At 42.3% G+C, this 24,258-nt stretch overlaps 1 protein-coding gene across 2 annotated transcripts in view; it reads left to right on the top strand.

Annotated features, from left to right (window-relative positions):
• AGPAT3 (1-acylglycerol-3-phosphate O-acyltransferase 3) overlaps nucleotides 1–24,258 on the top strand; it is a 92,241-nt gene that overhangs the window by 59,964 nt on the left and 8,019 nt on the right. For both annotated transcript variants that reach the window (XM_050906276.1, XM_050906284.1), the window contains exons 2-4: nucleotides 16,941–17,167; nucleotides 21,702–21,871; nucleotides 22,070–22,231. In XM_050906276.1, coding sequence (XP_050762233.1) covers nucleotides 16,990–17,167; nucleotides 21,702–21,871; nucleotides 22,070–22,231 — 510 coding nt within the window. In that variant the 5' untranslated portion in view covers nucleotides 16,941–16,989. The remainder of the gene's footprint in view (nucleotides 1–16,940; nucleotides 17,168–21,701; nucleotides 21,872–22,069; nucleotides 22,232–24,258) is intronic.

The raw sequence follows: 24,258 nt of genomic DNA, 5'->3' as shown, positions 1-24,258 counted from the left end.
CTTTGAGCAGTGTTCTCAATGTGGATTTCGGGGGGTTGTTTCTGTGCTGTGGTGGCTGCTTGTGAATCTGCAAACATGGAAATCTTGACTATCTTAAAAACTCATTACCCAAAGAATTTCGCGACCATGCCCGTGTGCATAAACCATGAGTTTATCCAGGTTAACATAGCATTGCTGTGTATTTAAATTTGATGACTTGAAGAGGTGGAGCTTGGCAGATTTTCAGCCTGCTTCACTATGGAAATAAAACTTAGTGTTCTGCTGTTACAATACATTTATCTGTGTCCCTCTCCTCAGCTGTATGTTTTGAACCCATTGAGGGGTTTCCAGCCATGCTTGGCTGGCAGATGGCAGCGACGGTGTCTCCAAAATAACTGGCATCCTACAAGTTTCATGGAGGTAGCTGGGGAGGGGAGAAAGGGGCTGTTAAGAGCCTCACCTTAGGGAAATGTTATGACATAAAGTTGGGTGTTCTTTGATATCTGGGTCTCTACACAGATGTGAGCTTGTAAAAGTGTCAGTCAACACTAAAATACATTGTAGGGAACCAGGCTTTTGGCTACTTGCTAAATTCCTTTATTCAGCAGGCTGCTTTCTAATGATGAGTATCTGGTTACTCAAGCTCTTCTCTGCAACCGGAGCAATTGTTATACATTAACTAAATGGAGATTTCTATATATTGGTCGGAGTTGGAGCTTAGGAAAAACATGAGATATTAAAGGCTGGAGGAAAGACTGGAAGAGCAACTGTCAACACCGCACAGACTGTTTTTTACTCTTGAACACAAACCAAGTTGACCTCAGGGACTTTGCTGATCATGCCCATTGCAGGGGTTGCTCTGCTGCAGACCTCTAGTCCGGAGAGGCAGGCACTGTTCCCATTTCACTGGGGATGTGCAACATGCAGTTCCCCAGGCACCTGGTCCCCAGTGGCTGATTTGGATGCCCTTTGCAAACAAATTATGTCAGACTGTGATATGAAAGAGATGTGACTTAACACACTGAAATTTGGAAGATACAATGAGAAACCCATCATTTTAATGCTAGTGAAGAGATTAAGAGTAGCGAAACAAATGCTCTAAGTAATACTTAAACTTGCATCTGTTTTAAGAAGGATGAACTTGCTTTAAATCAAATCTTAGACTTGCAGAGGTGGTAGAGGAAAAAATGAATCTGTGGCTGAGTTAACCTGATAGGGCATGTCTCTACTGCAGCTGTGATGTGATTAGTTTTAAAGGAGGGGTGAAATGCGTGTAAGAGTAGCCATGGCAACATAAAGCTCACTGCAGGCTGCAAAAACCACCTGGGAAGTGGAGTGAAAACTCAGGCAGTTTGGACTTAATTACTATTGCTTGAAGTGCATTGCCTGCCTTCCTGTAGAGCTCACTTGATGACATTTCAAGGAGGAAAGAGGTCTTAGAATGGTTTCCCATGGTCAAATATGAGATCTCAGCATCCTTTTTTCTATGGCGATTGTAATTGTGGGCTTGTAATTTTACAAGCATTCATTGTAAGAATAAAAAAATAATACTGTAGAAGAATATAGTTGGGTGGGACCTCTGGAGTGTGCCGTCTGAGTTTGAGGTGGCTTTCAGCAGGGCTTATTTCACAAATAGGTTGGGTTGCTCAGGGCTTTGTCCAGTTGGGTTTTGAAAATGTCCAAGGATGGAGTTTCCTCAGCCTCTCTGGACAACTTGTTCCAGTGCTGAACCACTGTTTGTATGTTGTTAATACAGTTAGCAGTAGTACAAATCAGTGTCATCTTTTAATGTCTGGAAAGAGAGAAAGGAAGCCTTGGTGAGGAGCAGGCTTTGCTGTTAATTCCTTTCAGAAGAACTTCTGGGAACGTGAAGGGCTGTTGTTAGTGAGAAGTTTTTGATCTTCGTAACATTTGTGTTTGGGCTTTTTGAGTTAGACCCTTGTGAGCTGTCACTGGGGGAGCGTGTGCCCTGGCAGGACTTAGGCCCCTAATACAGAGAGTACGTCTGTGATGACTGTACTGTATGTGCCCAACATGATGACTGTGGGGTGGATCCAGTACTGTCTCCCTTTGCGCAGGCCGTGTTCAGGTAGTGCAGCCAGACAGATGGTGAACAGGCGAGAGAAGCTGTGTCAGTGGTTGGGCTTTGTGATGTGACGTCCGAAGATGACTTCATACATATCCAAAATTTCAGAGACTGAGATGCCACCTTATTAGTCCGTGTCCAAAGGTGAGCGATAGGTCACCTTTTCTGGAGGCTGCTTGTTGGGAGAGGCCAGTTCACAATGCAAAGCAAACATCTGAAGTTTGGTGGCCTTGAAACCGAAGTAAACCTGGAAGCAGCCCATGGGTTTTCTTTGTTGGCGGCCTTTTTGCCTGGAAAGCGGAGAATCAAACCATATGCATGCGTCCATGGTTTGGCCTTGTCTATGTGAAGAGCTGATCTCTCATCCTGCATTAAGTGTCTGCCAGGGAAATAGACGCTATCAGCAGCTGGGGTTGCTCTTCTTCTCTGGCTTGTTCTATAGTCTGAAATATATGTTCATTGGTAATTGTTCAAAGATGATTTCCCCCACATCACTGTCATGCATGTATTCTGTTTGCTTTCGCACAGTCCAATTTATTTATAAAACTAGAAGCTGAAAGCAGAATTTTGAGATGTGTAGCAAAGATCATAAAGTGCTCGCAGGAACTGTCATCCAGGGAAAGATTGAGGAGACTAATTGGCTGTGTATCTGGGAGTAGGTAAGACGACAAAAATGCCGTCAGAGTGCAGACATCAAGAATGCATTAACACAGAGGAGAGGGAGAAGCTTTGCGGAGAAAACTAACTAGAAATGATAGTATGAAATGTCAGGAAAAAATGTTGTTCTTAAAATATAATAGCCCTTGTTCAAAACTTTTTTAGCAGAAAACACAACTGAGGAAGTGACTTGTAATGACAGAAAATTGATGGGAACTTGAGTTCTTGGGAAATTACTGTAAAAATAAAACTTGCAAACCATTAGGATACTATTTTGTATCTTGTGTTCAGGAATAGCATCAAATGCACTTTACTAAATAGACCATCTTTCTACTTGGTACTCATATTGCTATGGTGAGGGGAGAATTAAAAACAAAACCTTTGTTGCTCTCAAGAGATCACTAATAGAAGCTACATTGCTGAAAATAGATGTTTACGTGGAGAAGAGACAAGGTAAGTCAGTGACATTTTAGGTTTACTATCCTCTTGATGTGTCTGAGAAATTTTTGGATTGACCAGCGGTTGCTTTGCTCATCCAGCGGGAGCAGATCTGGTGGAAGGAAGCTGATGCACCGGGCAGAGCTGAAGAGAGCTGCACTGGAGTGACGTGTGTGTGCGTGTGGATGCAGCTTCCTTCCTGTGCCCAGCAAGTCAGGAAACAAATAGCCCAGTTCAGAGGTTTTTTTGGCAATTAGTAAGCTCCTCCTGCCTGACTAAATCAAAGTGTTGTAGTGGTGACATTAACTGTGTCTCTGTGACACGGTAGTAGCTAGCTATTAAATTGATGTCAGAACACCAGATTGTCATTTTACTCTGTGGATTCAGCAAGTAGGGGGAAAAATTAGTGATGAGGATTTCTTCTGACATATAAATAACTCCTGTAGTTGCATGTAGTGAGGGGAGGGAAATAACATGCTAAATATACTGGCATGGAGGTGGAGAGTGATGGATGGAAGACTTGTTCATGTTGTGAATTCAAACGTACAGGTTGCGGGGGGAGCATGGTCTGGTGGTGATGTCTGCTCCCCTGTGCTGCTTTGTTCCTGTACTCCACCTTAGTCTCTCAGCTCTTCAGCTATCTGCATTTCAAGGCTGCTATCTTCCCCTTCCTCTTAGCTACCTGAGCACTTGCGAATCAGTTCTGGGCATCCTCCCTGCCCTTGGCTCCATAGGGATGCGGGGAAGTTGCCATTTTGAGGGAGGTTTGTGCTCTCCCTGTGCAGTTCTTGGACTGAACTTACTGTTGACCTCAGTAGCGGCAGTCCCACGTGTCGGGTTTTCTGTTTTGAAGTTGTATGGCTCACTTTGGAAAATGTCCCTTCGTTTCAGGGGAGTGACTCCAAGGGACAGCTGGGAGCCGTGCCCTTTTGTCATTGAGGAAACCACACACTGCTCTGGAAGCAGGCAACGTTTTCCGAATGATGCCTTTTTATACAATATTTAACTTGCACTTCTTTAGACCCACTCTGAAGAGTGCTGGATTACTGGTGTTATGAAATTTATTTGGGCTATCTAGAAAAAAATTCCTAATATTTTAAAGAGGTCACTTACTGTGGCTAATCACTTTACTTTCCACTTCAGCTAGCTACTAGCTGGCTAGTGCTCTCGCCGCTTGCTGTCGGCAAACCTCCCTCTTCAATGAGGGTGGAGGCACTCTGAAATTTTTAGCAACTTCGGAGTTGTACAAATCAGAGCAGGTGATTCAGGAAAGGGTGCTCCAGCAAATCTTCTGTCAAACTGTAAATCCCTCCATCGAAATATAGAAATACTGAAGTTTCTCACTGAAATACTTACATTTTAACCTGTTTTTTAAAAAAACCGAAACTTTTTAAACCTGACTAAACTTCAGAATTTTTCTCCCGCCTGTTTTTTATTCAGAGATTGCAAGAGGCTCTTTACTTTTTCAACGCCTAGTCAGGTTTTCAACTTTGAATGAACTAGTTGAAATGAAGAAAATAGTCTCACTACAGCTGCTAGCTCTATCAAAACCACAAGTAATTAAGGCAATAAGTCTTTCTTCACATGAGGAATTGAAAATGCTTACATTTGAGGGGAAAATGTCAGTATCGGCATTTGCTCCATGGGAGAGGCTGAAAATAATAGAGCTGCTAGATGCAGAATGTGATTTCCTGGTGGTTAAATCTTGACTTGACCTCCGGTCAGGTGGGGCAAAAGTCCTGAGCTTTTCAACATAATAAAAATGCCATTTTTTCAGCTATATTGAGAAGAACTCACTGAAGCAACTTACAGCTTCAGCTATTTCTGTGGTTAATTGCATGTTTGTAATAGATTATATAGTAAGTTCTGGTCTCAGTCCTCTTTCATCATTTTAAGCAACTGGAGCATGTTTAATTTTTTTTTTTTAATGTGGTGTTTTGTTTTTTAAATCAAACTAAGAACCTGGGTTGTATTTCTGCCTCACAATATGTACTTATATTGTTGGTTTTGCCCACCTTCACATAAAGTGGAGGGGGAGTTTGTAAGGATGAATCTGGGGCCGGCACGGGTGCAAGGTGGGTTACTGCACTTTGGCCCCTGCTCTCCGAGCTCCTCCTGGCCCATTGTAGCTGTGAGAACTGTGTCAGCGCCCAGGCTGGTCGGTGCAACAGTGCCCCCCGGTATTCAAGGTGTTTGTGAAGCAATAACAGTAACCTGTAGAGAGAACAAAAGTAGGAGAAACCAAAGATCTATCACAGAATTTCTTTAGCATTTGTGAAGTTAAATGCAAGGCGAGAATCTGTTCCAAGCCAGTTAAGAACTGGGAAGAATTACTTCTTTTTGTCAGTCCTTTTTGAAAAGAGTATATATAAAATGTTCATTTTAACTTTCTTATTACTCTGTACTGGATAATCTATGCCTTAGCTCAACAGGAAAAATTCAGCTGGCATCAATTACTTTCATGGAGAGGGAAGAGATTTGATATTCTTGCCACATTGCCTGAAAAAAAGGAAGATTCATACTTCTGTCGAAATGCAAATTTTATCACAGATTTGTGGGATCACAGATACTGTGTAGCAATTGCATAGGTGTGTAAACTGCAGTGGGATGGAATAAATAATGAGCTGACTTGAGAACGTTGATTATGGCACCCCAGCCTTTTGACATTACTTGTAAATCATGGAGTCTCCTGGCTTCCACTTCCCACTCTTTCTCTGATTATAATACTAATTTGCAATGGACCATTTATTTCCAAATACTAGCATAACTACTGGGTTAAAATGAAATTCTGTCATGCCTATAACTGCTATCCTGGAAATTGCTGGTATGTCCTGTGGATGTTATATATATAATTTAATATATGTATATTTATGTTATTTTTATATATTTATATGTGATTATATATAACTTATATTTTTACATATATATAGATAAAAAAGTGAAATTATTTTCAAAACCATGCCTATGTGGAATTTTGCCCTACCGTACTGAGACCTGCTGGTAGCTGAGGAGCGTTGTTTGGGAGTGTCAGTACGGTGCTAACCCACCAAATCTACAAGACCTCCAGAACATCCACTGCGTGAGCCGTAAACCTGGCTAAAACAGGTCATCCACTCCATCCCCCTCCTTCCAGGGAGAAGCATGTTGCTCCCCACTCCCCTGCCCAGAGGTCTGGGGTCCTCTGTCATGGGGAAAACAGATTTTTCCAGCTCCGGCCACAGGAGTGGGCATGCGTGTTTTCAGCCGCTTAACCCCACTGCTGCGTAATGGAGTAGTATTTTATATCCTTTGCTTTCTGTGAGAGAAGAAGGTCTCTCAGCTCCTCCTGAGGCTTAAAGAAGAGGTGGCGGTGGGTGTATTAGAGCAGTTGTATGGCAGTTGCCCCACTCTGTCCACCCCCCACTTTTGCTAGCTGAGGCCCAGAAACCTTAAAGCCATGTCACCGTGTCACTACACACAAACTGATAAGTCACAGCTTAGACAAGTTCACCTGGCAGCAGCAGAAAGCATGAGCAACACAAGCAAGCGGGCAATCAACAGGTGCCTGTGAGGACATGCTCTACGTCTACAGCATCCTAAAGCTGTGTGTTGTCACTGAGGAAGAGATTTCCCATGCCTGCAGTGTAACTTTGGAGCAAGTCAGAAGCGTGCAGATACTGTGGTTATTACAGGTTTGTTGGCTTGTTTTTCATGACAAGCATTCAAAATGCTTAAATGTCTTGTGCTTGGTGGCAGTTTTGTTCATTGCAAGTGCAGTGGTTAAATCATGTGTGAGCTCCTGCCGGGCTATGCGGTAAGCTCCATATAGCTGTTAGCTCTCACAGGTATCCATTCCCTCATGTACCGGGGTAAAGAGATGCACGATATTTACTGAAGGTGCCACTGAAGTCCTTTCTTGAATGTCATGACCAGTGAACCTGGCTGGGAAAAGAAAAGGGAGCATTTAGCACCAAGAGCATCCCAGTACTGCTTGGCAGGTATCGCATCCCAGTATTGCCTATCATCTGCTGCACTTGAAATTGGGCAGGACACCCTGCTGTTGCACTCAGAGTGAAATTGCAGAGAGCAGTTAGCAGGACGGGGAATATTTGGCTCTCCTTTAGAGAACTGAAGTGAACCTATTACACCTGCTGGAGTGTGCTGAGTTGTCCCAGAGCTTCTCCTAGGCTGCTTTTGCTCTCAAAACCTGTGCAAGCTGGAAGCTTGACAGCATTTTTCAGAATTTGGGGTTGATGTACAAACTGAATACCAGATGGGCAGGCGATGCCTGTAATGCTCAGCACAATGGTTGAATGGCATAAATCCGCTGTGGCACACAGCAGGAATCTTGCACAGGCCTGGGAAGTTGCCGTTGTGCGTAACAAAAGGAGGAGAGTATAACATGAGGGAAAGAATAGGGAACTGGGGAGCTAGCAAGGATTAGCATCCTGCTTCTCCCTTGAAGGAGTTTTATCTAAAGTGGCAAAGGGGGGAGAATAGCTACCCCCAAACAAACAAAAAGGGCCAGGGGGAGGTTTAAAAGCTCCCAAGAGAAGGAGCAAGACTGGCAGAAGGTGTTTGACAGCCATTTCTGAGTGAGTCATGCTTAACTGTCTGTCTGGAGCCACAAGGAATTTGCAAAACTGGATAATTGTTCCTATTTATTTCTTAAAATATACGGAATATGACAGTGTTCTAGCTTGTGCGTTTCAGCGTAAAATGTCTTGCTGTGGGCTGGCATCTTCCCCTGGTTTTATCCCTTTTTCTTTTAAATTGCAGTATTGCTTATCTTCTCCCCCTCCATATAAGAGCCAGGTCCATTCCCGCTGTGTCTTGCTGTGCCAACGGGCTGGTGGGAACATGGCTCCCCCTTGCCCTGGGTCGATGGCTCACATCTCTGCGTGGCTGCAGCAGGGAGGTTGACTTCTGTAGTGCTGTAAAGAAAGGCAAACACACAGCCCTGTATAGCCCCCAGGAAGAGCAGTCAGCACTGAGGAGGGGTGTGGCACCCCCGTTGCACTCTTGGGTTACTAGCACCCTTTAATGGGGAAGCTCGTGCATTAAAACATGCACGTTAACTTGCAGTTTAGCTTAGATCTGCTGCAGTAAGGCTTACTCAAGTGCAATTTCTTTTTCGTTCAGGAGACCAGAATTGAAAAGCTCTTATTTTTTTTGCCCCTAACTGTTGAATTTTCCCCTTTCCACTAAAGATGAAACCAAGAGTAATGTGTGTCTACCTGCCTTTGGTTTTCAAAATGAGGCTAATTCTATGCCATGTAGAACAAGGTAAGTTATGGGTTTTTTTTCTCTTGATAACAAGCAGGTCAAAGAAAGAACTTGAGCTCAAATGCTTGCAGTTGGGTAAGTCATTGTAATCAGTAATATTCAAGTTTAAGACAAGGTTTAAGGACTGTCGTGGTTTAACCCCAGCCGGCAGCTAAGCACCACGCAGCCGCTTGCTCACTGCCCCCCACCCCTGGGATGGGGAGAGAATCAGGAAAAAAACTCGTGAGTTGAGATAAAGACAGTTTAATAGGACAGAAAGGAATGAAAAACAATGATAATGATAATAATAATAATATGACAATAGCAATACTAAAAGAATTAAACTATACAAAGTAAGTGGTGCACAATGCAATTGCTCACCACTCGTTGACCGATGCCCAGTTAGTTCCCGAGCCGCGATCCCCCCTCCCAGTTAACTCCCCCAGTTTATATACTGGGCATGATGTCATATGGTATGGAATAGCTCTTTGGCCAGTTTGGGTCAGCTGTCCTGATGGTGTCCCCTCCCAGCTTCTTGTGCCCCTCCAGCCTTCTTGCTGGCTGGGCATGAGAAGCTGAAAAATCCTTGACTTAGTATAAACACTACTTAGCAACAACTAAAAACATCGGTGTGTTATCAACATTCTTTTCCTACTAAATCGAAAACACAGCACTATACCAGCTACTAGGAAGAAAATTAACTCTGTCCTAGCTGAAACCAGGACAAGGCTGAGTTCTACAAGTGCTCTCCCAAGTTTCTGTAAATATGCATATACCCACAAAACCCATCTGTATCTATGAGAAATGAGGCAAACTTGCGAATTATTATATAATCTAAATTTAATATGCAACTAAGGTTTTGTAATTATAGCTTTAGGAAAAATTAACTTCACATGTTGTTTATACTGAAGCAAAAGTGCCAGACTGCAGACCGAACAATGACAAATGGCATGAGTGTATACAGGGGAGAAACAGCACACAAACACCTACAAGCAGTTGTGAATGACATACTATAATAGAAACTACCCTAAGTTTTCTAAAGCATAAGGTTTTGTCTAAAGCATAAGGTTTTGTTTCTAAAGCATAAAGTTTGTCTTCCTGAAATAAAAACAAGTTACACGCATGCACAACCTGGTTTTGAAGTAGTGAGACTCCTTCACTGGAAAGCTCAACGCAGAATCCTGCGGTGTCTTGCAAGTACGGTGAGGCTGTTCTATGGAAAAAATGATGTCAGCCCAGTTCAGTGATATTCAGCCTTGACATTGAAGTTGTCTGGGCTGGTTTTACACAGTGAACTCACGACAGAATCTCTCTAGTTTCCCTGTTGTAAACAGAAAATCCTTATGAAAATACCGTTGTTTTCTTCATTGATAAAGAGATGCTTGCAGTGAGAGAGGTTTCTCAAGCAGTTCTGCTTCCTTGTGTTGGTTGCCTTGCAGCCGGCAGATTTCTAAGCAAGTCAGGATTCATTTCGGTTATCTGATCCGTTTGTTTAAATAGAGGCTGAGTTAACTGAATGTGTATGCTGAGGAGAAATTGAATTTGTGCACACTTGCTCTCTTTTTTTTTTTGTATGTGCAGAGTACGATAAAAGGAAATGGTTGAAATTAAATTTGGAAAATAGCCATTTTAATATTGCTTGTGTTTTCAGCTGTAATATTGTAGAAACAAGTTAGAAAAATATAATTTCATCTCTAGCAGAGGCATAAGCACAGTGCTTTCTGCAGCTGGCAAGAAGGCTTAATCATGTCAGTAATACTTCATTTAGGGCGAGGAAGAGGGAAAACTGCCCCTCAAGTGCAGTGATATGTAGTATTGAGAGCTGTTTTATCTCCTCCTTGTTCCATCACATTTTTTTGAATGTTTTTCTTTGCTTTGTTTACATATTCTGTGGTCTTCTATCTACAAAATACAAGTTAAACAACTGTTTATCTTGATTTTTTTTTTAATTTTTTTTTTTTTTTTTAGAGCCACCCATATCTTGATAGGAAGCTGCCCCACATTTTAAACGCAGGAAGGAGCACTGGGTCTGAAGTCCACACCAGTAGGGTGTGGACCTCTTATGGATGTTGTCCGTAGGGCAGGGGATGTTGCTGTGGCAGGAGGTGCTCTGAGCACGTAAAGGGCTCCCCACAGTGGGGCCGTGCCCTAGCGCAGCATTTGTGGGGAGAAGGGATGACTTTCTGTGGTCACTCCCCAATGGGGCTCACTGGTACGCAGAAACTATTCACGTGTGCGTTTTATTTTGTAACCTACTCTCTCCTAAAGTTTAATTGGTAAACTTACAGTCTTGTAATAATAAAATTAAAGATTTCTAAAGAATGGAGGAGGCATGAACAGGGACTAGTGTTTCTGTTGAGGATGTGGGCTCCTCATGTGGTTGTCATTGTTCTGAGTGACCACCACATCATGCCTAGAGTTAACACCTACGCTTCACCTGTGGCAGAAGAAAATGAAGTAACTTCTTCAGGACCTCTCATTCTCCATGCCTATTAAATGAAAATGAATGTCAGAGCAATGTGCACAGCTTTTTTTTTTTTTTTTTTTTTAACCTTGAAGTATCAGCATCTCATTAGGAAGGTGAGTCAAGCAAAAGGCTTTCTATTTGATGGAAACAGACTAATCTCATAAAAAAATCTCTACAGATACTGAGCCAAACCTATTGACAGTAGTGGAAGTTTCTATGATTTAATGGGCTTTAGATCAAGACCAAAATAATGAATATATTTCAGACAGATAGTGGTGATAATCTTTTACTCTTGACCTTTTCTAGAAACTGGCTGTGGTGCTGTTTCAAAGCCAAGATTGACAAAATTTCAAGGAATAAGTTCTCATCTAATTCCATGATGGTAACTCAGTAACATTTTTTCTTTTTGAGATCATATTCCTAGTTCTCACAACTCAGAAACAAATTTGCATCTTTGTGACCTAAGTTTGGCTTAAGGTCCTCTTCCATACACTTCAATTTTAGAAATTCATGACAAGCAGGATTTTTAATGAACTCTGAATCAGCCTTGCATTTCACTGAGGGATGTGCAGGGAAATTAGAATCATAGAATTGTTTGAGTTGGAACGGACCTTAAAGATCATGTAGTTCCAACCCCCCTGCTATGGGCAGGGACACCTTCCACTAGACCAGGTTGCTCAAAGCCCCATCCAACCTGGCCTTGAACACTTCCAGGGATGGGGCATCCTCAGCCTCTCTGGGCAACCTGTTCCAGTGCCTCACCACCCTCATAGCAAAGAAGACCTATATTGTGTGAGAAACTAAGATAATCTTCCTGTCATGCTTAGGTTTAAAAGGCTAGGTCTGTAGTGGACAGTTTGTAATGCTGTGTGGGATGTGACTGAATAGTCTGTTTTTGCAGCATATCTGGAGAATCCTTAGTACAGACTGTTCAAATGATACCAAAACTGTTGTTATACCTTATTTCCTTTCATTTGCTTATTAGCTATACTGACTCACTGCTGTTGATCTAAGCTATGTTTTCTAGCCTACTTAGACAGCTGTGGTTACCAGTGGTTCTTCTAAAATTATATTTCTAAAATAAATCAAGCCTGAGTGAAGACTGCTTTTAGTGGTGCCATGGCAGAGTGGGCAGGAGCCTCAGGTTGCTTTTTTTGAAGACAGGGCAAAAGCTGGTTTTAAAAGAGAGGTAGCCTGAGTCAGATCATCAGAGAACTCTGGAGGGTAGAAAGTATACTGAGAGAAGAGGCGTTTTCTTCAGCTCCTGGCTGCTGCTGTTTGTACCTGTCCTCCTCATACACATGAAGCAGCTCATGGGACAGATAGTTCTGACTTTGAATAAAAAATAGTTTTTAATTTTCCTTGTGTGTTTTCGATGAGCAGAGTTTGTAGAATTCTGGAAAATGGTGAGGAAACTCTTGGTGAGATGTGGCTAACAAAATGCCTTTTTGTACTGCTTCTGACTTGCAACATTATTAGCCTTTCTTCATAGACGGGGTTTGCCAAGTTTATACAGACATCAAGGAGGCTTACAAAGTCAATCTGAAAAATACAGTATTTTAAAATACGATGGTAAAAGGTAGAATTCAGTATCGTAAGGGTTTCACTGAATTCCTCAACTAGTAAAAATGTTATGAGGTAGGTAAAATACCAGAATTCAGGGTGGGGGCAATACATTCAGAGCAAAAGATGTCTGTAATTAGTTTCGTAAGTGGAGATAAATATGGTACAGTAGAGCGGAAGCAGCTGGAAAATGGCAACAGCACGCTCAGAAAAACTGAAGGCAAAAGGCTAGAGATGTAAGTACTGGCTGCCGCAGTTTTTGTTGTTGTCAGATACATTAATTCTCACTGGGTTGGAATATTAGAATCAGCGCACCAGTTTCTAATTTCGTGCTCATATTCACGCAAACCTCATGAACTTCAGAGGAATTGTACAAACATGACAGCAATAAATTAATTAAAACCTGGAGTTCGAACTGGAAATGCTATATTATAGAATGATTAATGGCTTAATTTTTAATTTTGAGTTCATAAATAACTACATTTCATGAAATGGCTGTAATGTGCTTAGTGCACGTTGTGCATCTGGTTTTTTTAACCTGATTTCTTAATGAAATGAGGCTGATGCAATCACTCTGTCTCTGTCATTCTCCCTTCTAGTGGCTTTTGAACTTGGTGGCACATTTCAGCAACATTTAACAGAGAGGTAGAAGTCTCAAGGCAGTTTAATCATTAGGACTTTCATGAAAGTAGGAAGCTGGGTAAAGGAAAAAGGTCGTATTCTTCCTTCTACTGAGGCATATAGTATCTTTTGGATACCAGAGAATCCATGCGAACGTGGAGCCTCAAGACACAGCTCTGTACCCAAGAAAGCTGTAGGACATCTGCCTCCTTGCCCTTTACTTGAGAGGTATATAAATAAAGGAGGGAGCCCAGAAGGATGCAAAGCATTTAAGAACTTTTTCATCAGAGAAGGTAAAGATCAATACTATGGGGAGCAGTCTCTGGCTTTATGAAAGTCAAACAACCCTGTGAGGTAAGGCACTAAAAGGCAATGAAAGTGTGCCATTTGGTCTGAGCTGGGTTTTACACTAGTGCTGTCCTGCAGTATGGCTATGAAAAGCAGGCACTTGGCGAGGATGTGAAAGCAGGGAGAGTACTAAAGTTGCCCGCAGTTCTTGTGTGGCTGCACAGGAGGAAATGGAGGTTTTGTGGTGAAAGGTCGATGTTGTGAAGTTACAAGGTGCTTTAGGAAAAGAAGGGAGAAAAAAAGATTTTACCAGCAGGTCTTTGAATATGCACATGATACAGGTATACTTTAAAAAAGAAAAAATGAATGGTGCTGAGACTTGCTGTCTTAAGCTAGGGCAGATGTGTACTCCCTAGACACTTCACTTAGGTGATCTTAATGTATGTGTCAGATGCAGAAGTCTTGCTTCTCCTCATTCCGGCAAATACTGATTTCCCCATCCTCTCCCCAGCCTGACCGTGGGATTCAACAAAACAGCTGCTGACCACCCTTTGCCTGTTGGCCTGTCCCTGAATTGCTTGGCTGTCCTACATGGGCAGGAATGCAGAAAAGTAAAGAATTCCTGGGTGAAGATTAACTTCTAATTATCTTAAAAGTCACATACAATTAAGTGAGGGATTGGCAAAAGGGAGACTGGCAGGTTCTGTATCCAGCGTTGAAACCAGAAGGATCAGACAACAAGACTAACCCATTTTTTAGTTGATCTCTGACCATTTTAAGAGGAAGTGCAAGTAAACCAGCTGTGCTTTATGGAGCAATTGGGCAAACGCTGTCCTCAAAAGGTGTCGGAGAGGAACCAGCTATGCTTTGGCTGGTGTTCTCTTTACTCTGTAGCAATACCGGTAAGACTTGCAGTCCCCAGATGCACAGGGGTGCAGTGAGCCCAGGTGCAGGCGCACGAGGTGGCTGTGCTGTGTTGTCAGCCAGAGCCACGCAGCTCTGGAGTCCCCCCAGAGCAAGACGGTGCGCAATGTGTGGGGCAGGACACTGGCACAAGAGTGATAAATCCTGTTTTCCGTGTGTAACAAAGCTGGAGAAGCAACATGCTGCAATGTCTCTACAGCTTTCTGTCTGGTAAAAAGGGATGTGTCCTTTTGGGTCTGTAATATGCGAATGTCTTTAACGTAAGGGACAAATACCAGAGTGCTCCAGACTTTGCTCAAAGCAAAGAGGCCGTAGAAGTGGAGCCAAACCATTTTATTTGAGGATAATACTTGACATTTCTATTCTTCCTTGTGCCATTTGTATGCGCTTTGGGCACTTGTCCGGATGGGGCCAAGCTGTGCATTGAAAGGCAGTAAGTACTGGTCTAATAAGTGTGGTAAATACAGTCATCAGCAAAGCTAGCTGGCACATGGCTGTACAGAAGGCAAGTAGGGATTTGAGAAATAGTTGGGGGGCAGGGAGGAGGAGGGAAATTGTTCTGTTCTTGTTTGTTTGAACTGGTTTTTGAGAGAAACCAGGTGAAGAGAATGACTCTGATCTTGGAAGTGAAGAATGTGGTGTTTAATGTTTAGCAGTAATTAACACAATGACTTGAAGAACATGCCAGTGGAAAAGATAAATGAGGCCATTGCTGTGTTAGGGAGTCAAACACCGAACACCATGGCTACCTCCCATACGGTATGTGTGAACGCTGGTGTAGTGTTTTGGCTGTATGAGACAACTGTACCCTGCTACCCTTTGGGGAGGGGAGAGGAAGGAGGGCTCCACTTGTTTCTTTTTAAACACAAGTCTCTGCTTCCCAACAGGTGTTCTCAAAAGTAATTTATTAGTGGAAGAAATGTTTCTTCCATTCTTATAGGAAAATATTGGGTGAATTTAGATTATTCATCATAAGCTTCAGTATTGGTTTATTCAACTTACTTTGCTTTGCTTTCTGTCATAGGCACAATAGTGGCTCTATTGAAACAGACTTTTTTTTCCCCCCTCTGTAATGTGCTTCTGAAGTGGGTAGATTACTAATGATGCAAATAGATTTTAATTGTGCAAAAGCTAGACACTCTGTGCCTTGAAAGGCAGTACCTGATTTGTAGAAGAGATGGTAGAAAACAAGCTTTCACAAGTAAAATTGCTGTTGAGTTTTATAAATAGCACCATACTGTAAGCAGGTGGCAAATGAAAATGGTTTGGTTCCTCACAGCTGGCAGGTACTTTATTTTCGAGCATCGGGAACTTCTGCATCACCTTTGGATGCTTGACTTCTCAAAAGTATTTGTTACTGTCTACTGGTTGGTCTGGTCATTTGCAACACTTGTAAAAGCTGAGCATAAATACTGTCAGCAAGCTTTGGCTGTGGCAGAAAATCAGGGTCATGCTTTTATTTTTTGGGTGAGATGTTGAGGCTGTGGTTTGACAGCCTGGTTGGCCTAGTTGTAGGGCTTCTATTACCCAACAAGTCAAAAAGGCCAGTGCCAGATAACACAGGGTTTGGAATAAACTCAATCTAGTGGCTTGGTAAATACATTTTATTGGGTTAACATTGTACTGGCAGGATTTGTTTTGGATCAGATTTGTCTGTCTAAGCTACTATGACTTTCTGCTGGTTCAGACATCGCCCGTCTTTCTGCACCTGGTATAAATACGGCACGTGCTCAGACTTAAGTGCTCGGCTAATTTGGTGGAATCAAGATTCTGCACCAAAGCCCTTTCCGGATCAAGTTTGTACTGCTACATAGCCTAAGGTTTTTCTATTGTTTTACTCTTTTTCCCCTACACTAACTGGTATATTTGATCATGGAACTGTGGCTTGACAAAGTGAGAAGTTACTAAACTTGCTCCAGCATGGGTTTTGGATGTGGGAATACCTAATTTCCATTTCCATGCCTTAGTGTTTGCCAGGCTGGTGCTCTGTGTGACCAGCCCCGCTCTTTCCATCCCGAAATTCACTGCAGGATGAAGAGCCTGCTCCCCAGATGGACTGCCATACCCTTCTAGTCAAAGCAAACATGTAACAAAGTCTCTGTAGCCTCCAGCAGCCCTCGCTCAGTGCTTGTTCAGAAGTATGTACAGAGCAGCGGCTTTGAAGGCAGGTCAGGAAGGCATTGGTTTGTTTACACAGCTCCAGAGGCTCAGCATGCCTTTTATTGGGGGGGGGGGGGGGGGGGGGGGTGTTGAGGCTCCTGTTGCAGTTCAGGGACAGCAACCCCTGAAGGTACAGCGGTCACGGTGCAGCTGATTTACTGATCGGGGCTCGACTGCTTCACTGTGAGTGCAGGGCTCTGTGTTCCTCCCAGCATTAAGTCCAATTATATGATCTTTGTTTGAAGAGAGGCGTGAGATTCATCTTCAGCAAACAGTAATCTTCCTAGTGGGCTGTAAATTGTAAATAATGATTCCTTCCTATTTTTGGAAGTGATTTGCACCATCAACAGTTTATTGTGTGTAGACCTGAATGAGGCAGGCTTGGAGAGCAGAGTGTTTATTGGGTTGGGTTCCTGTTGCTGAAGTTGCATGGACTGTTTCAGGGCTCTTACTTTGCCCTTCCTCAGGGCTTGTAAATCCAGTATCCATTTGATTCTTTTCTTTCTCTTTCAGGACAATTATTCTGAGTGACGGCCCTTGCACACGCTTCTGAGTGGTTATCATGGGCTTCATTGCCTTTCTGAAGACCCAGTTCATAGTTCATCTCCTCATTGGGTTCGTCTTTGTTGTGAGTGGACTGATCATTAACTTCATTCAACTATGCACACTAGTCCTCTGGCCCATAAACAAGCAGTTTTATCGCCGAGTAAACTGTCGCCTTGCCTATTCGCTTTGGAGCCGTGAGTATGACTGAAGGGGATGTGAGGGCTGGGGGTGGGGAGGGGAGTGGGTTTTGTTTCTCTTTTTGTTAATTAAAGAAAAAATATATATACGTGCATCTATGTATACACACAGACACACGAGAGAGAGAGAGAGAGAAGTGGTAAGTTAGACGTAGACTCTTTCAGAGCAGTTCAAAGCAGCCATCTTTTCTGAAATATTGGGAAAACATACAAAAGTCAAGGGACTGATACATATTGTCACTCTGTTATTCAAAAAAGTGGGAAGTAAAGCTCCTCCCCACCCCCAACCCTATCTTGACTGGTAGGAATTGCTGATTCTGTCTCAATACCATCTTCATCCAGCATCAGAGCCTGTGCTAAGTGATGGGGAAGGGGGAATTCACAGAGCCTGCTTCAGGTATCGAGAATATGTGTGATATTGACCACTTAAGAGCCCAGGTTGACTGCGTGGTCTGCAGAGAGAGATGTATCTAGTGTAGATGCCTCTCTAGCTGAACAATGTGACACCTTCAGAGTCCTCTTACACCCTACAGTGTCCATCTGTGGTGCCAGTGTCTCCTCTTGTGAGCAATTTGTCACTCTCTTCTTCTGCCTGTGGGACAGCTCTACAGTGAGTGCAGCTGCTTTGCTGCTCTCTTTCAGACCTTTGCAACTTCCTCCCTGTGGATGGCTTTTTTTTTTTCTCCTCATACAGCTTAACAGGGGATTAGATTTCTGAAATGAATGTTTAGAAGGCTCCTTAGTCCAAGTGTCACCTCCTGTTTCAGCAGTGAATCATCTAATTCGTTTCCATTCTCCATCCCCTCCCAGTATGCATGGCCACTTACCTTAGTGCTCAGCTCAGCATCCAGCTCCCACTTCAGGTAAATGAGTCACCTAAATGCGTCCTTAAATTACAGTTGAGCAGTCCACTGACAGGCACCCACATTTCTTAAATCATCAATGTGAAGTACTACCAATAAAAACTCTCCAAAGTATCTAGTTTGGTTTCTTTTTAAGCTTGTTGTCCTTGTCCTTCCTGTGCTTTTTGTCCTACCCATTGAGAATGTTGTCTGAGAAGCACAGGAGAAAGGAAATTAAATAGAGAGTGGCAGGCAAACTGTCAGGAGAAAAGGTATTGTAATGGAAGAACTTACAGGTAGAAACTTCAAAGTCAACTTGGTTGGAGGGTAGTGGGGGTATATGGGATTTTTTTTTTTATTTGCTTGTAAGAATTTCTTAATGTGCTTTTAATAATCTAGAATCTGATCTCATCCTGAAAACTATTGTTGCACTAATACTCTGGCTTTTCTGAGGATATGAGCTCCTTGTGCCTGTAAGTCTTGTAGGTTCAGACCCTCGATTTCTACAAGTTAGCATTGTGCATGGAAAAATCACATTTTAAATGCTGTTATCTTATATTTTGTATACAGTGGAAATAACCTACACTATTGTTCAAAAAGGTTTGGAGAAGCTGAGTAGATAATTGGGTTGTACCTAGGATAACCCCTCGTGTATAGCATATTATAAATTAAATTATTGAGAAATTAAACTATGAAAATTAATGTAGATTTTATATGGAATTGCAGAGTGCTGATGGCCTGTAATGGAAGAGTTGACAGAATATGCACTTCAGCTGTGATTTATAACGAATTAAGTAAGCTGTATAAATGCAGCAGTTCAAATGTTGCCATTCATAATGAAATATATTTCTTTATGTGGAAGCCTTTTGGCAATGAACCTGTAGGTTGGTGTTCTGTTCCGGATGCTATGTTTTGCTCGCTTACTCCAAGCTGTTCACTTCTAGGCTGAGGGTGTTCATGTCAGAGTTGTCTGTAACAGAAGCTGCTCTGCCCGTCTGGCAGAGGATCCACCGGTGTGCAGGGGTAGATACACAGGTTATTGTGTATCTGGCTATGTACTATAGCCTACTGAAAACCAGGCTCTATTCTTACTGTATCTCTTCTCAAATACATAACGCACAGCTTCAGAAGGGGAAGGAGATAGACTCTATCCAGTGCTCATGGCAGACGTTTTAGGGAAGAAACATCTGTCGGGCTCTGGCCTCAACGTAAATCATTTGCAGTGCATGTAGTTCATGATGGGTAGTCTGTACTTGAAGCTCTCCTACATGAGCTCCTTTCAGATGACTCACACCTTTGGAGAGCGCAGCATGTTTGATTTAGTCCGGTTGCAAAAATAATCTCTCAAATGTTAGTACTTAAAACTGAGAGGTGCGCTGTGCCTCTTGTTTGCTTTGTTTCTGGGTGGCTCGCGAGGCCGTAAACCCACCTGCCTTGGCGTGAGGGAACCCCGGCCACAGGAGGGGGTTTGTTGTAGCAAGGTGTTGCTTGTCCTCTACAGGAAGTATCCCAAGCAGTGCAAGTGTTATCTATCGTCCCTTCGTTCAGAAGGATGGGCTTGCTGTAGCATCAGCAGGATTGGTGCCACGCAAAATAGCTGTAACCCACACACCCCAAAAAAAGGAAATGAGCCCAATCTCGGTTATGATTACATCATTTATCAGTACACTTTTAAAGGACAATCTGTTTCCTCGTATTAATTCTCTGGCTCATCAACCCTCCTCTCTCAGTATGAACTCTGGCAAATCTCTCGGCAAAGCTTCCTCCACTGTTTTAGAGTGAATGATACAAGAAATGCTCTGCAGAAAATCATCCACACCTGCCTCTGCAGAATTTTTTTTCTGATTTTGAAGAAGAAACACACCCATTTTATTTTTGATTAAAAAAATGTAGCAACTGTAGCAGGTACTGGAGATGTTCCTCCTTAGTACATAGACAGCAATGGAAAGGGAAAATAGCTCAGGGTACCACACTGTGTTTGGTACCACTACTCAGTTCTCCTGGCCACCTGCTTGGAAGAGCATAGCTCTCAACTGAGGACACTTGCTGTCCTCTTTCCCCTTCTGCTGAGCCAGGATAACCAGAGCAACAAAGGTAAGCGATCACATCATTCACAAAGGAGACAAAGCTGGAAAGCGATGATAGAAACCTCTAGTTGGTATAAACTGTTATTCTGTCTTTCCTCTGCTGTATTTCCAGTTGACCAGGGTTACGCTCTCTTGATCAGCAAGTTGCATAACTTTGTCATGCCTCCAAATGAGTGAGTCTTGAAAACGATACAGGGGAATAACCTGGTGGATAAGTGGTCACACAGGGAATACAAGTGAAAAAAAAAAAAGCGCTAGAGAAGCTATGTATCTTCAGCAGACCAGGACTGGTTTTCCCTATCATTCACCTAAATACTGTGTTTGCCTTCTCTCTGATGTGGTGCAAAATTGGACCCGCTCTTATTTAGCAGTGTGGATAGATTACCCTGTTGTGATCCCACTGATCAGAAGCCCTTGTGCAGGAAGGCGCTGCCCCATTTTGCAAAACCAGGGCCTCCCAACAGAAAGTTGAAATTCTGCGTGGCAGAACCTGATGTAGAGAACCGAGCAGGCGCCTTCCAGTTTTGACCCTGCAAGTTTGTCATAGTAATGTGGGAAGAGTTGGACTTTTTAACTGCCATACTTGCGCAACCAAATTTTGATTTCCTCCATATCTCATTGAAATGAGAAAATACCAATGGCTACAGTTTGCATGGAAGTAAATATTCATACTGGGAGAATGAATTATTCTCATAATTTTTTTTATAGTTGTCCCATGATACAAGCAATGCCTGCCATCTGCCTCGTTGTACTGAAATGAGAGAAATAGGCTAACCATAGCAACTACATTCCGTGCATGCTGAATTTAAGTGGATGGGTTTTTTTAAGATTAAAAAAGGGGAGGTGGAAAATAAGAAGAGTGGTAATGAAGGAAATGTTCAGGGTGGAGTAAGAGAGACGCTGCGATACTGAAAAGCTGGAGAAGACAGAGGGGATAGGGTTCATTCTTTTGCATTAAAAGACACACACAATTTACTATTCCTGTCTTTGCCTGCATATTTTGATAAATTAGTTCAATTCTCTGGTGCTTCTGACTCTGTGTTGATGACCGTAATACAGAATGATCAGAGTCCTGTGTTCTAATATTAAAATCTATTGCAGAAGATCTATGGCACTCTATCCCTTTAAAAGCCCTTTATTGGTCTGTTTACCTCCATAAAGCTTGTTTCATGTTGAGTAAAAGCATTAGGCTGCATCTATGCATAATTTGTATTCCACCTGGGAGAAACTGTACTCATTTAGTAGAGCAATCAGTGGCTCAACTGTCTGTTTTCAGGCACAAAGTTTTGGGGTTTTTTTTTCCCAGTGATCATGAAATTTCACGTTCATAATATAATGCCCAAACTTGTCACTGTTAAAAACTTGCTAAATTATCCAAAATGCATATATCTAGTGCCCTAAATACTGCTTAAGGATGGTGATGTGATTTGGTCTATCGCATCCAAGTTTTCCTTTCATCTCTACTGGGTTGGATTGAAAAGGTGACAGTGTTGTTGGGAGTCAGAGGAGACTAGGCACTGAATGGGGCTGGAGATGAAATGCTAACCGCTTTCTGTAAGCGACACCCCTAACTCCTCTCTCCGTCTTCATCATGTTTGTTAGAGTTGGTAATGCTGCTGGAATGGTGGTCAGGCACAGAGTGCACCTTGTTCTCAGACGAGGCCACGGTGAACACCTTTGGGAAAGAACACGTCATCATCATCTTGAATCACAACTTTGAAATCGACTTCTTGTGCGGCTGGACTATGACAGAGCGCTTCGGAGTGCTAGGGGTATGTGGGGCCATGAGTGTTCCCTTCATCTGGAGGATGATAGGTCTATTTAAAACCCATACACATACAGTTTCTTTGCATTTGAGTTTCCAGATGTAACTCCATCAACTCTTTGTCATCTTAACTTTAATGGCTTTGATCTCATCATACAAATCAGCAAATGACACTTTTGGATTGTTGTTTTTGTTTTCCTCCAAGAGTTCCAAAGTTCTTGCTAAGAGAGAGCTGCTATATGTGCCCCTAATTGGCTGGACATGGTACTTCCTTGAGATTGTTTTCTGCAAAAGGAAATGGGAAGAAGACAGAGATACGGTTATAGAAGGATTAAAACGTTTGGCTGATTATCCTGAATATATGTGGGTAAGTGTTGAGTTCTTCCTCTGGTATCAACTGCTAGAAGTGAAATGGTGATGGAGGTACTCATGTAGTACTGTAGCCTTATGTATCAGGAGAAGGTCTGCTCATTACTTTCTTCAAGTGTTGTCAAGGAAAACCTGTGCTCTGTTTCAGGAGGTCTTTTGGGATATGCTGGTGAAGTGTTGCTCTGTTTGCCTGTTGGTAAGGGAAGTCATTTGGGAAACGGTTCAGAAGCTTGCATAGATGATTAGAAGCTGGACGATATTTTATAAATCGGGCTTGTATAATACTTGTTAATTTTCTCTGAACTTATTTTTACCTTTTAAAAAAAAATAACAGCCCATATTTGACTACTAAATCTATATAACCTTAAGCTACATTTCCTGAAGTAGGCTAAAAAGACACATAAACAAAAAAGTCTTTTCTGGAGAAGTGAGTGGATTTGGGTGGGGGGGATGCACAGACCATGGATTTCGATAGGAAGTTCTTGTTAGTATGCTCGTTGATCTGTGAAATTAGAGGTTTCCCAAAAAGTCTCTATGAGAATATATGGCAAGCTTACATCTGCTTTTGCAGTTATGCTTTTCCTTTTTATTTTGACATTATTTGAAGTCAAGGGTGAAACATCTATGGTTCATTATGTGCAATGTTGTTAGATTTTACTGCAGCAACACAGTGGTATAATCAACCTGTTAACCTTCTTTTAGCTTTGAATGCAAATGTTTTGATAAATTTACTGGTTGGCTTTTACAGTAGCACATGTAATGTACAGTTATTTGGGTCATAAAACATTTTAAGAGGCTTTTTGTGTATTTTAAGTGATTTTTCAATATTATCCAGGAGAGCTTGTTAAAATGAACAGTGAAATAGTAAGCCTTAACTAGTACATTGTGAATGCATCATTCGTGATTTTCTGTCATTAAAGATATAAAAAGAAAGAATCTGGAGAATGTATTTTAAGCTACTTAATCGCTTGAATATATGGGTATGAACTACATTTAATATATCCTCCTGATTAGTGTTGAAAAAAAAAGAAAAAAAGAAAAAACCCTACCAATTAAAAAATCTCAAGACTGTACTTTAGTTGCAAATCTATACATTTTAATGATTCTACAATTGAGAACCAAGGACTAGTCTCTAGGGAAAACAACTAGAAAATATAAATGCAAAACATAGTTAGCATTGATTATTTGAATCAAGACTTCCTACTTGGTAATTTAAATCATGATTAAAATTGACTTGAGTAAATCAATTTCCTAACTTTTGTGCATTCTAAATGCCGCAATTAGGGCTGTCTGCGCAGCCTTCCTTCGTGAGGTCTTTCTCGGACGTGCACTGCCAGCGCAGTCTGTACCTTGCTTGCATACTTGGTCCAGAAGGATCACTGAGCCGTTGAGTAAAAGAGGGTGAGAATTTGGTGTAGAGGAAAGAGCTTGCATTGCAGACTGGGGTTGAGATGGCAGTGTTACACTCTGTACCTTGTGCTGTCCTCACCACTTGGTGGGGGTGGTTGGTCAGGTTTTCGTAATGAACGTGCCCTCGAGGGCCGCATGAAGATTGCAGGACCGCTTCCTGTTCTCTCACGGCGCTCTGGCAGGTCTAACTCTTGCGTCTTATGGCTTTGCAGTTTTAACATTCATTTAACTTGCTTTTTGTGGTGCACAGTATGTGGATACACTACAGAGGAAAAAGTCAAGCAACCACAGTACTGACGAATAGCAGATGTATAGCGATGCGTTCGACAAGTCTTTCTTTTGAATTGCAACGTCACAGCGTTGCATAATACTGCTATGAGAGAGTAATAGCGGCCTGCCCTTCTCCCCCTCCATTGCTTGCCTGGGATGCAGAGGTTTGTGTGTTCAAATGCAGCAATGTTTCCATTGCTGGCACAATGGGAATGATGTCCACCTTTCAAAAAGGCTGGGGATAAACAGAAATTCACCCTAGGGCCCTCAGAAGGGCTTTGTTTGTCTGCTCTTGGCTTTGCATTGCTTCTGGTCTCTCTCTCAACTAGAGCAGAGGCAGTAGAG

The sequence above is a fragment of the Gymnogyps californianus genome, chromosome 1, assembly GCF_018139145.2.
Source record: "Gymnogyps californianus isolate 813 chromosome 1, ASM1813914v2, whole genome shotgun sequence".
Classification (NCBI taxonomy): domain Eukaryota; kingdom Metazoa; phylum Chordata; class Aves; order Accipitriformes; family Cathartidae; genus Gymnogyps; species Gymnogyps californianus.
Note: the sequence above shows the minus strand (reverse complement) of the source record. Positions and strands in the feature narration are given on the sequence as shown.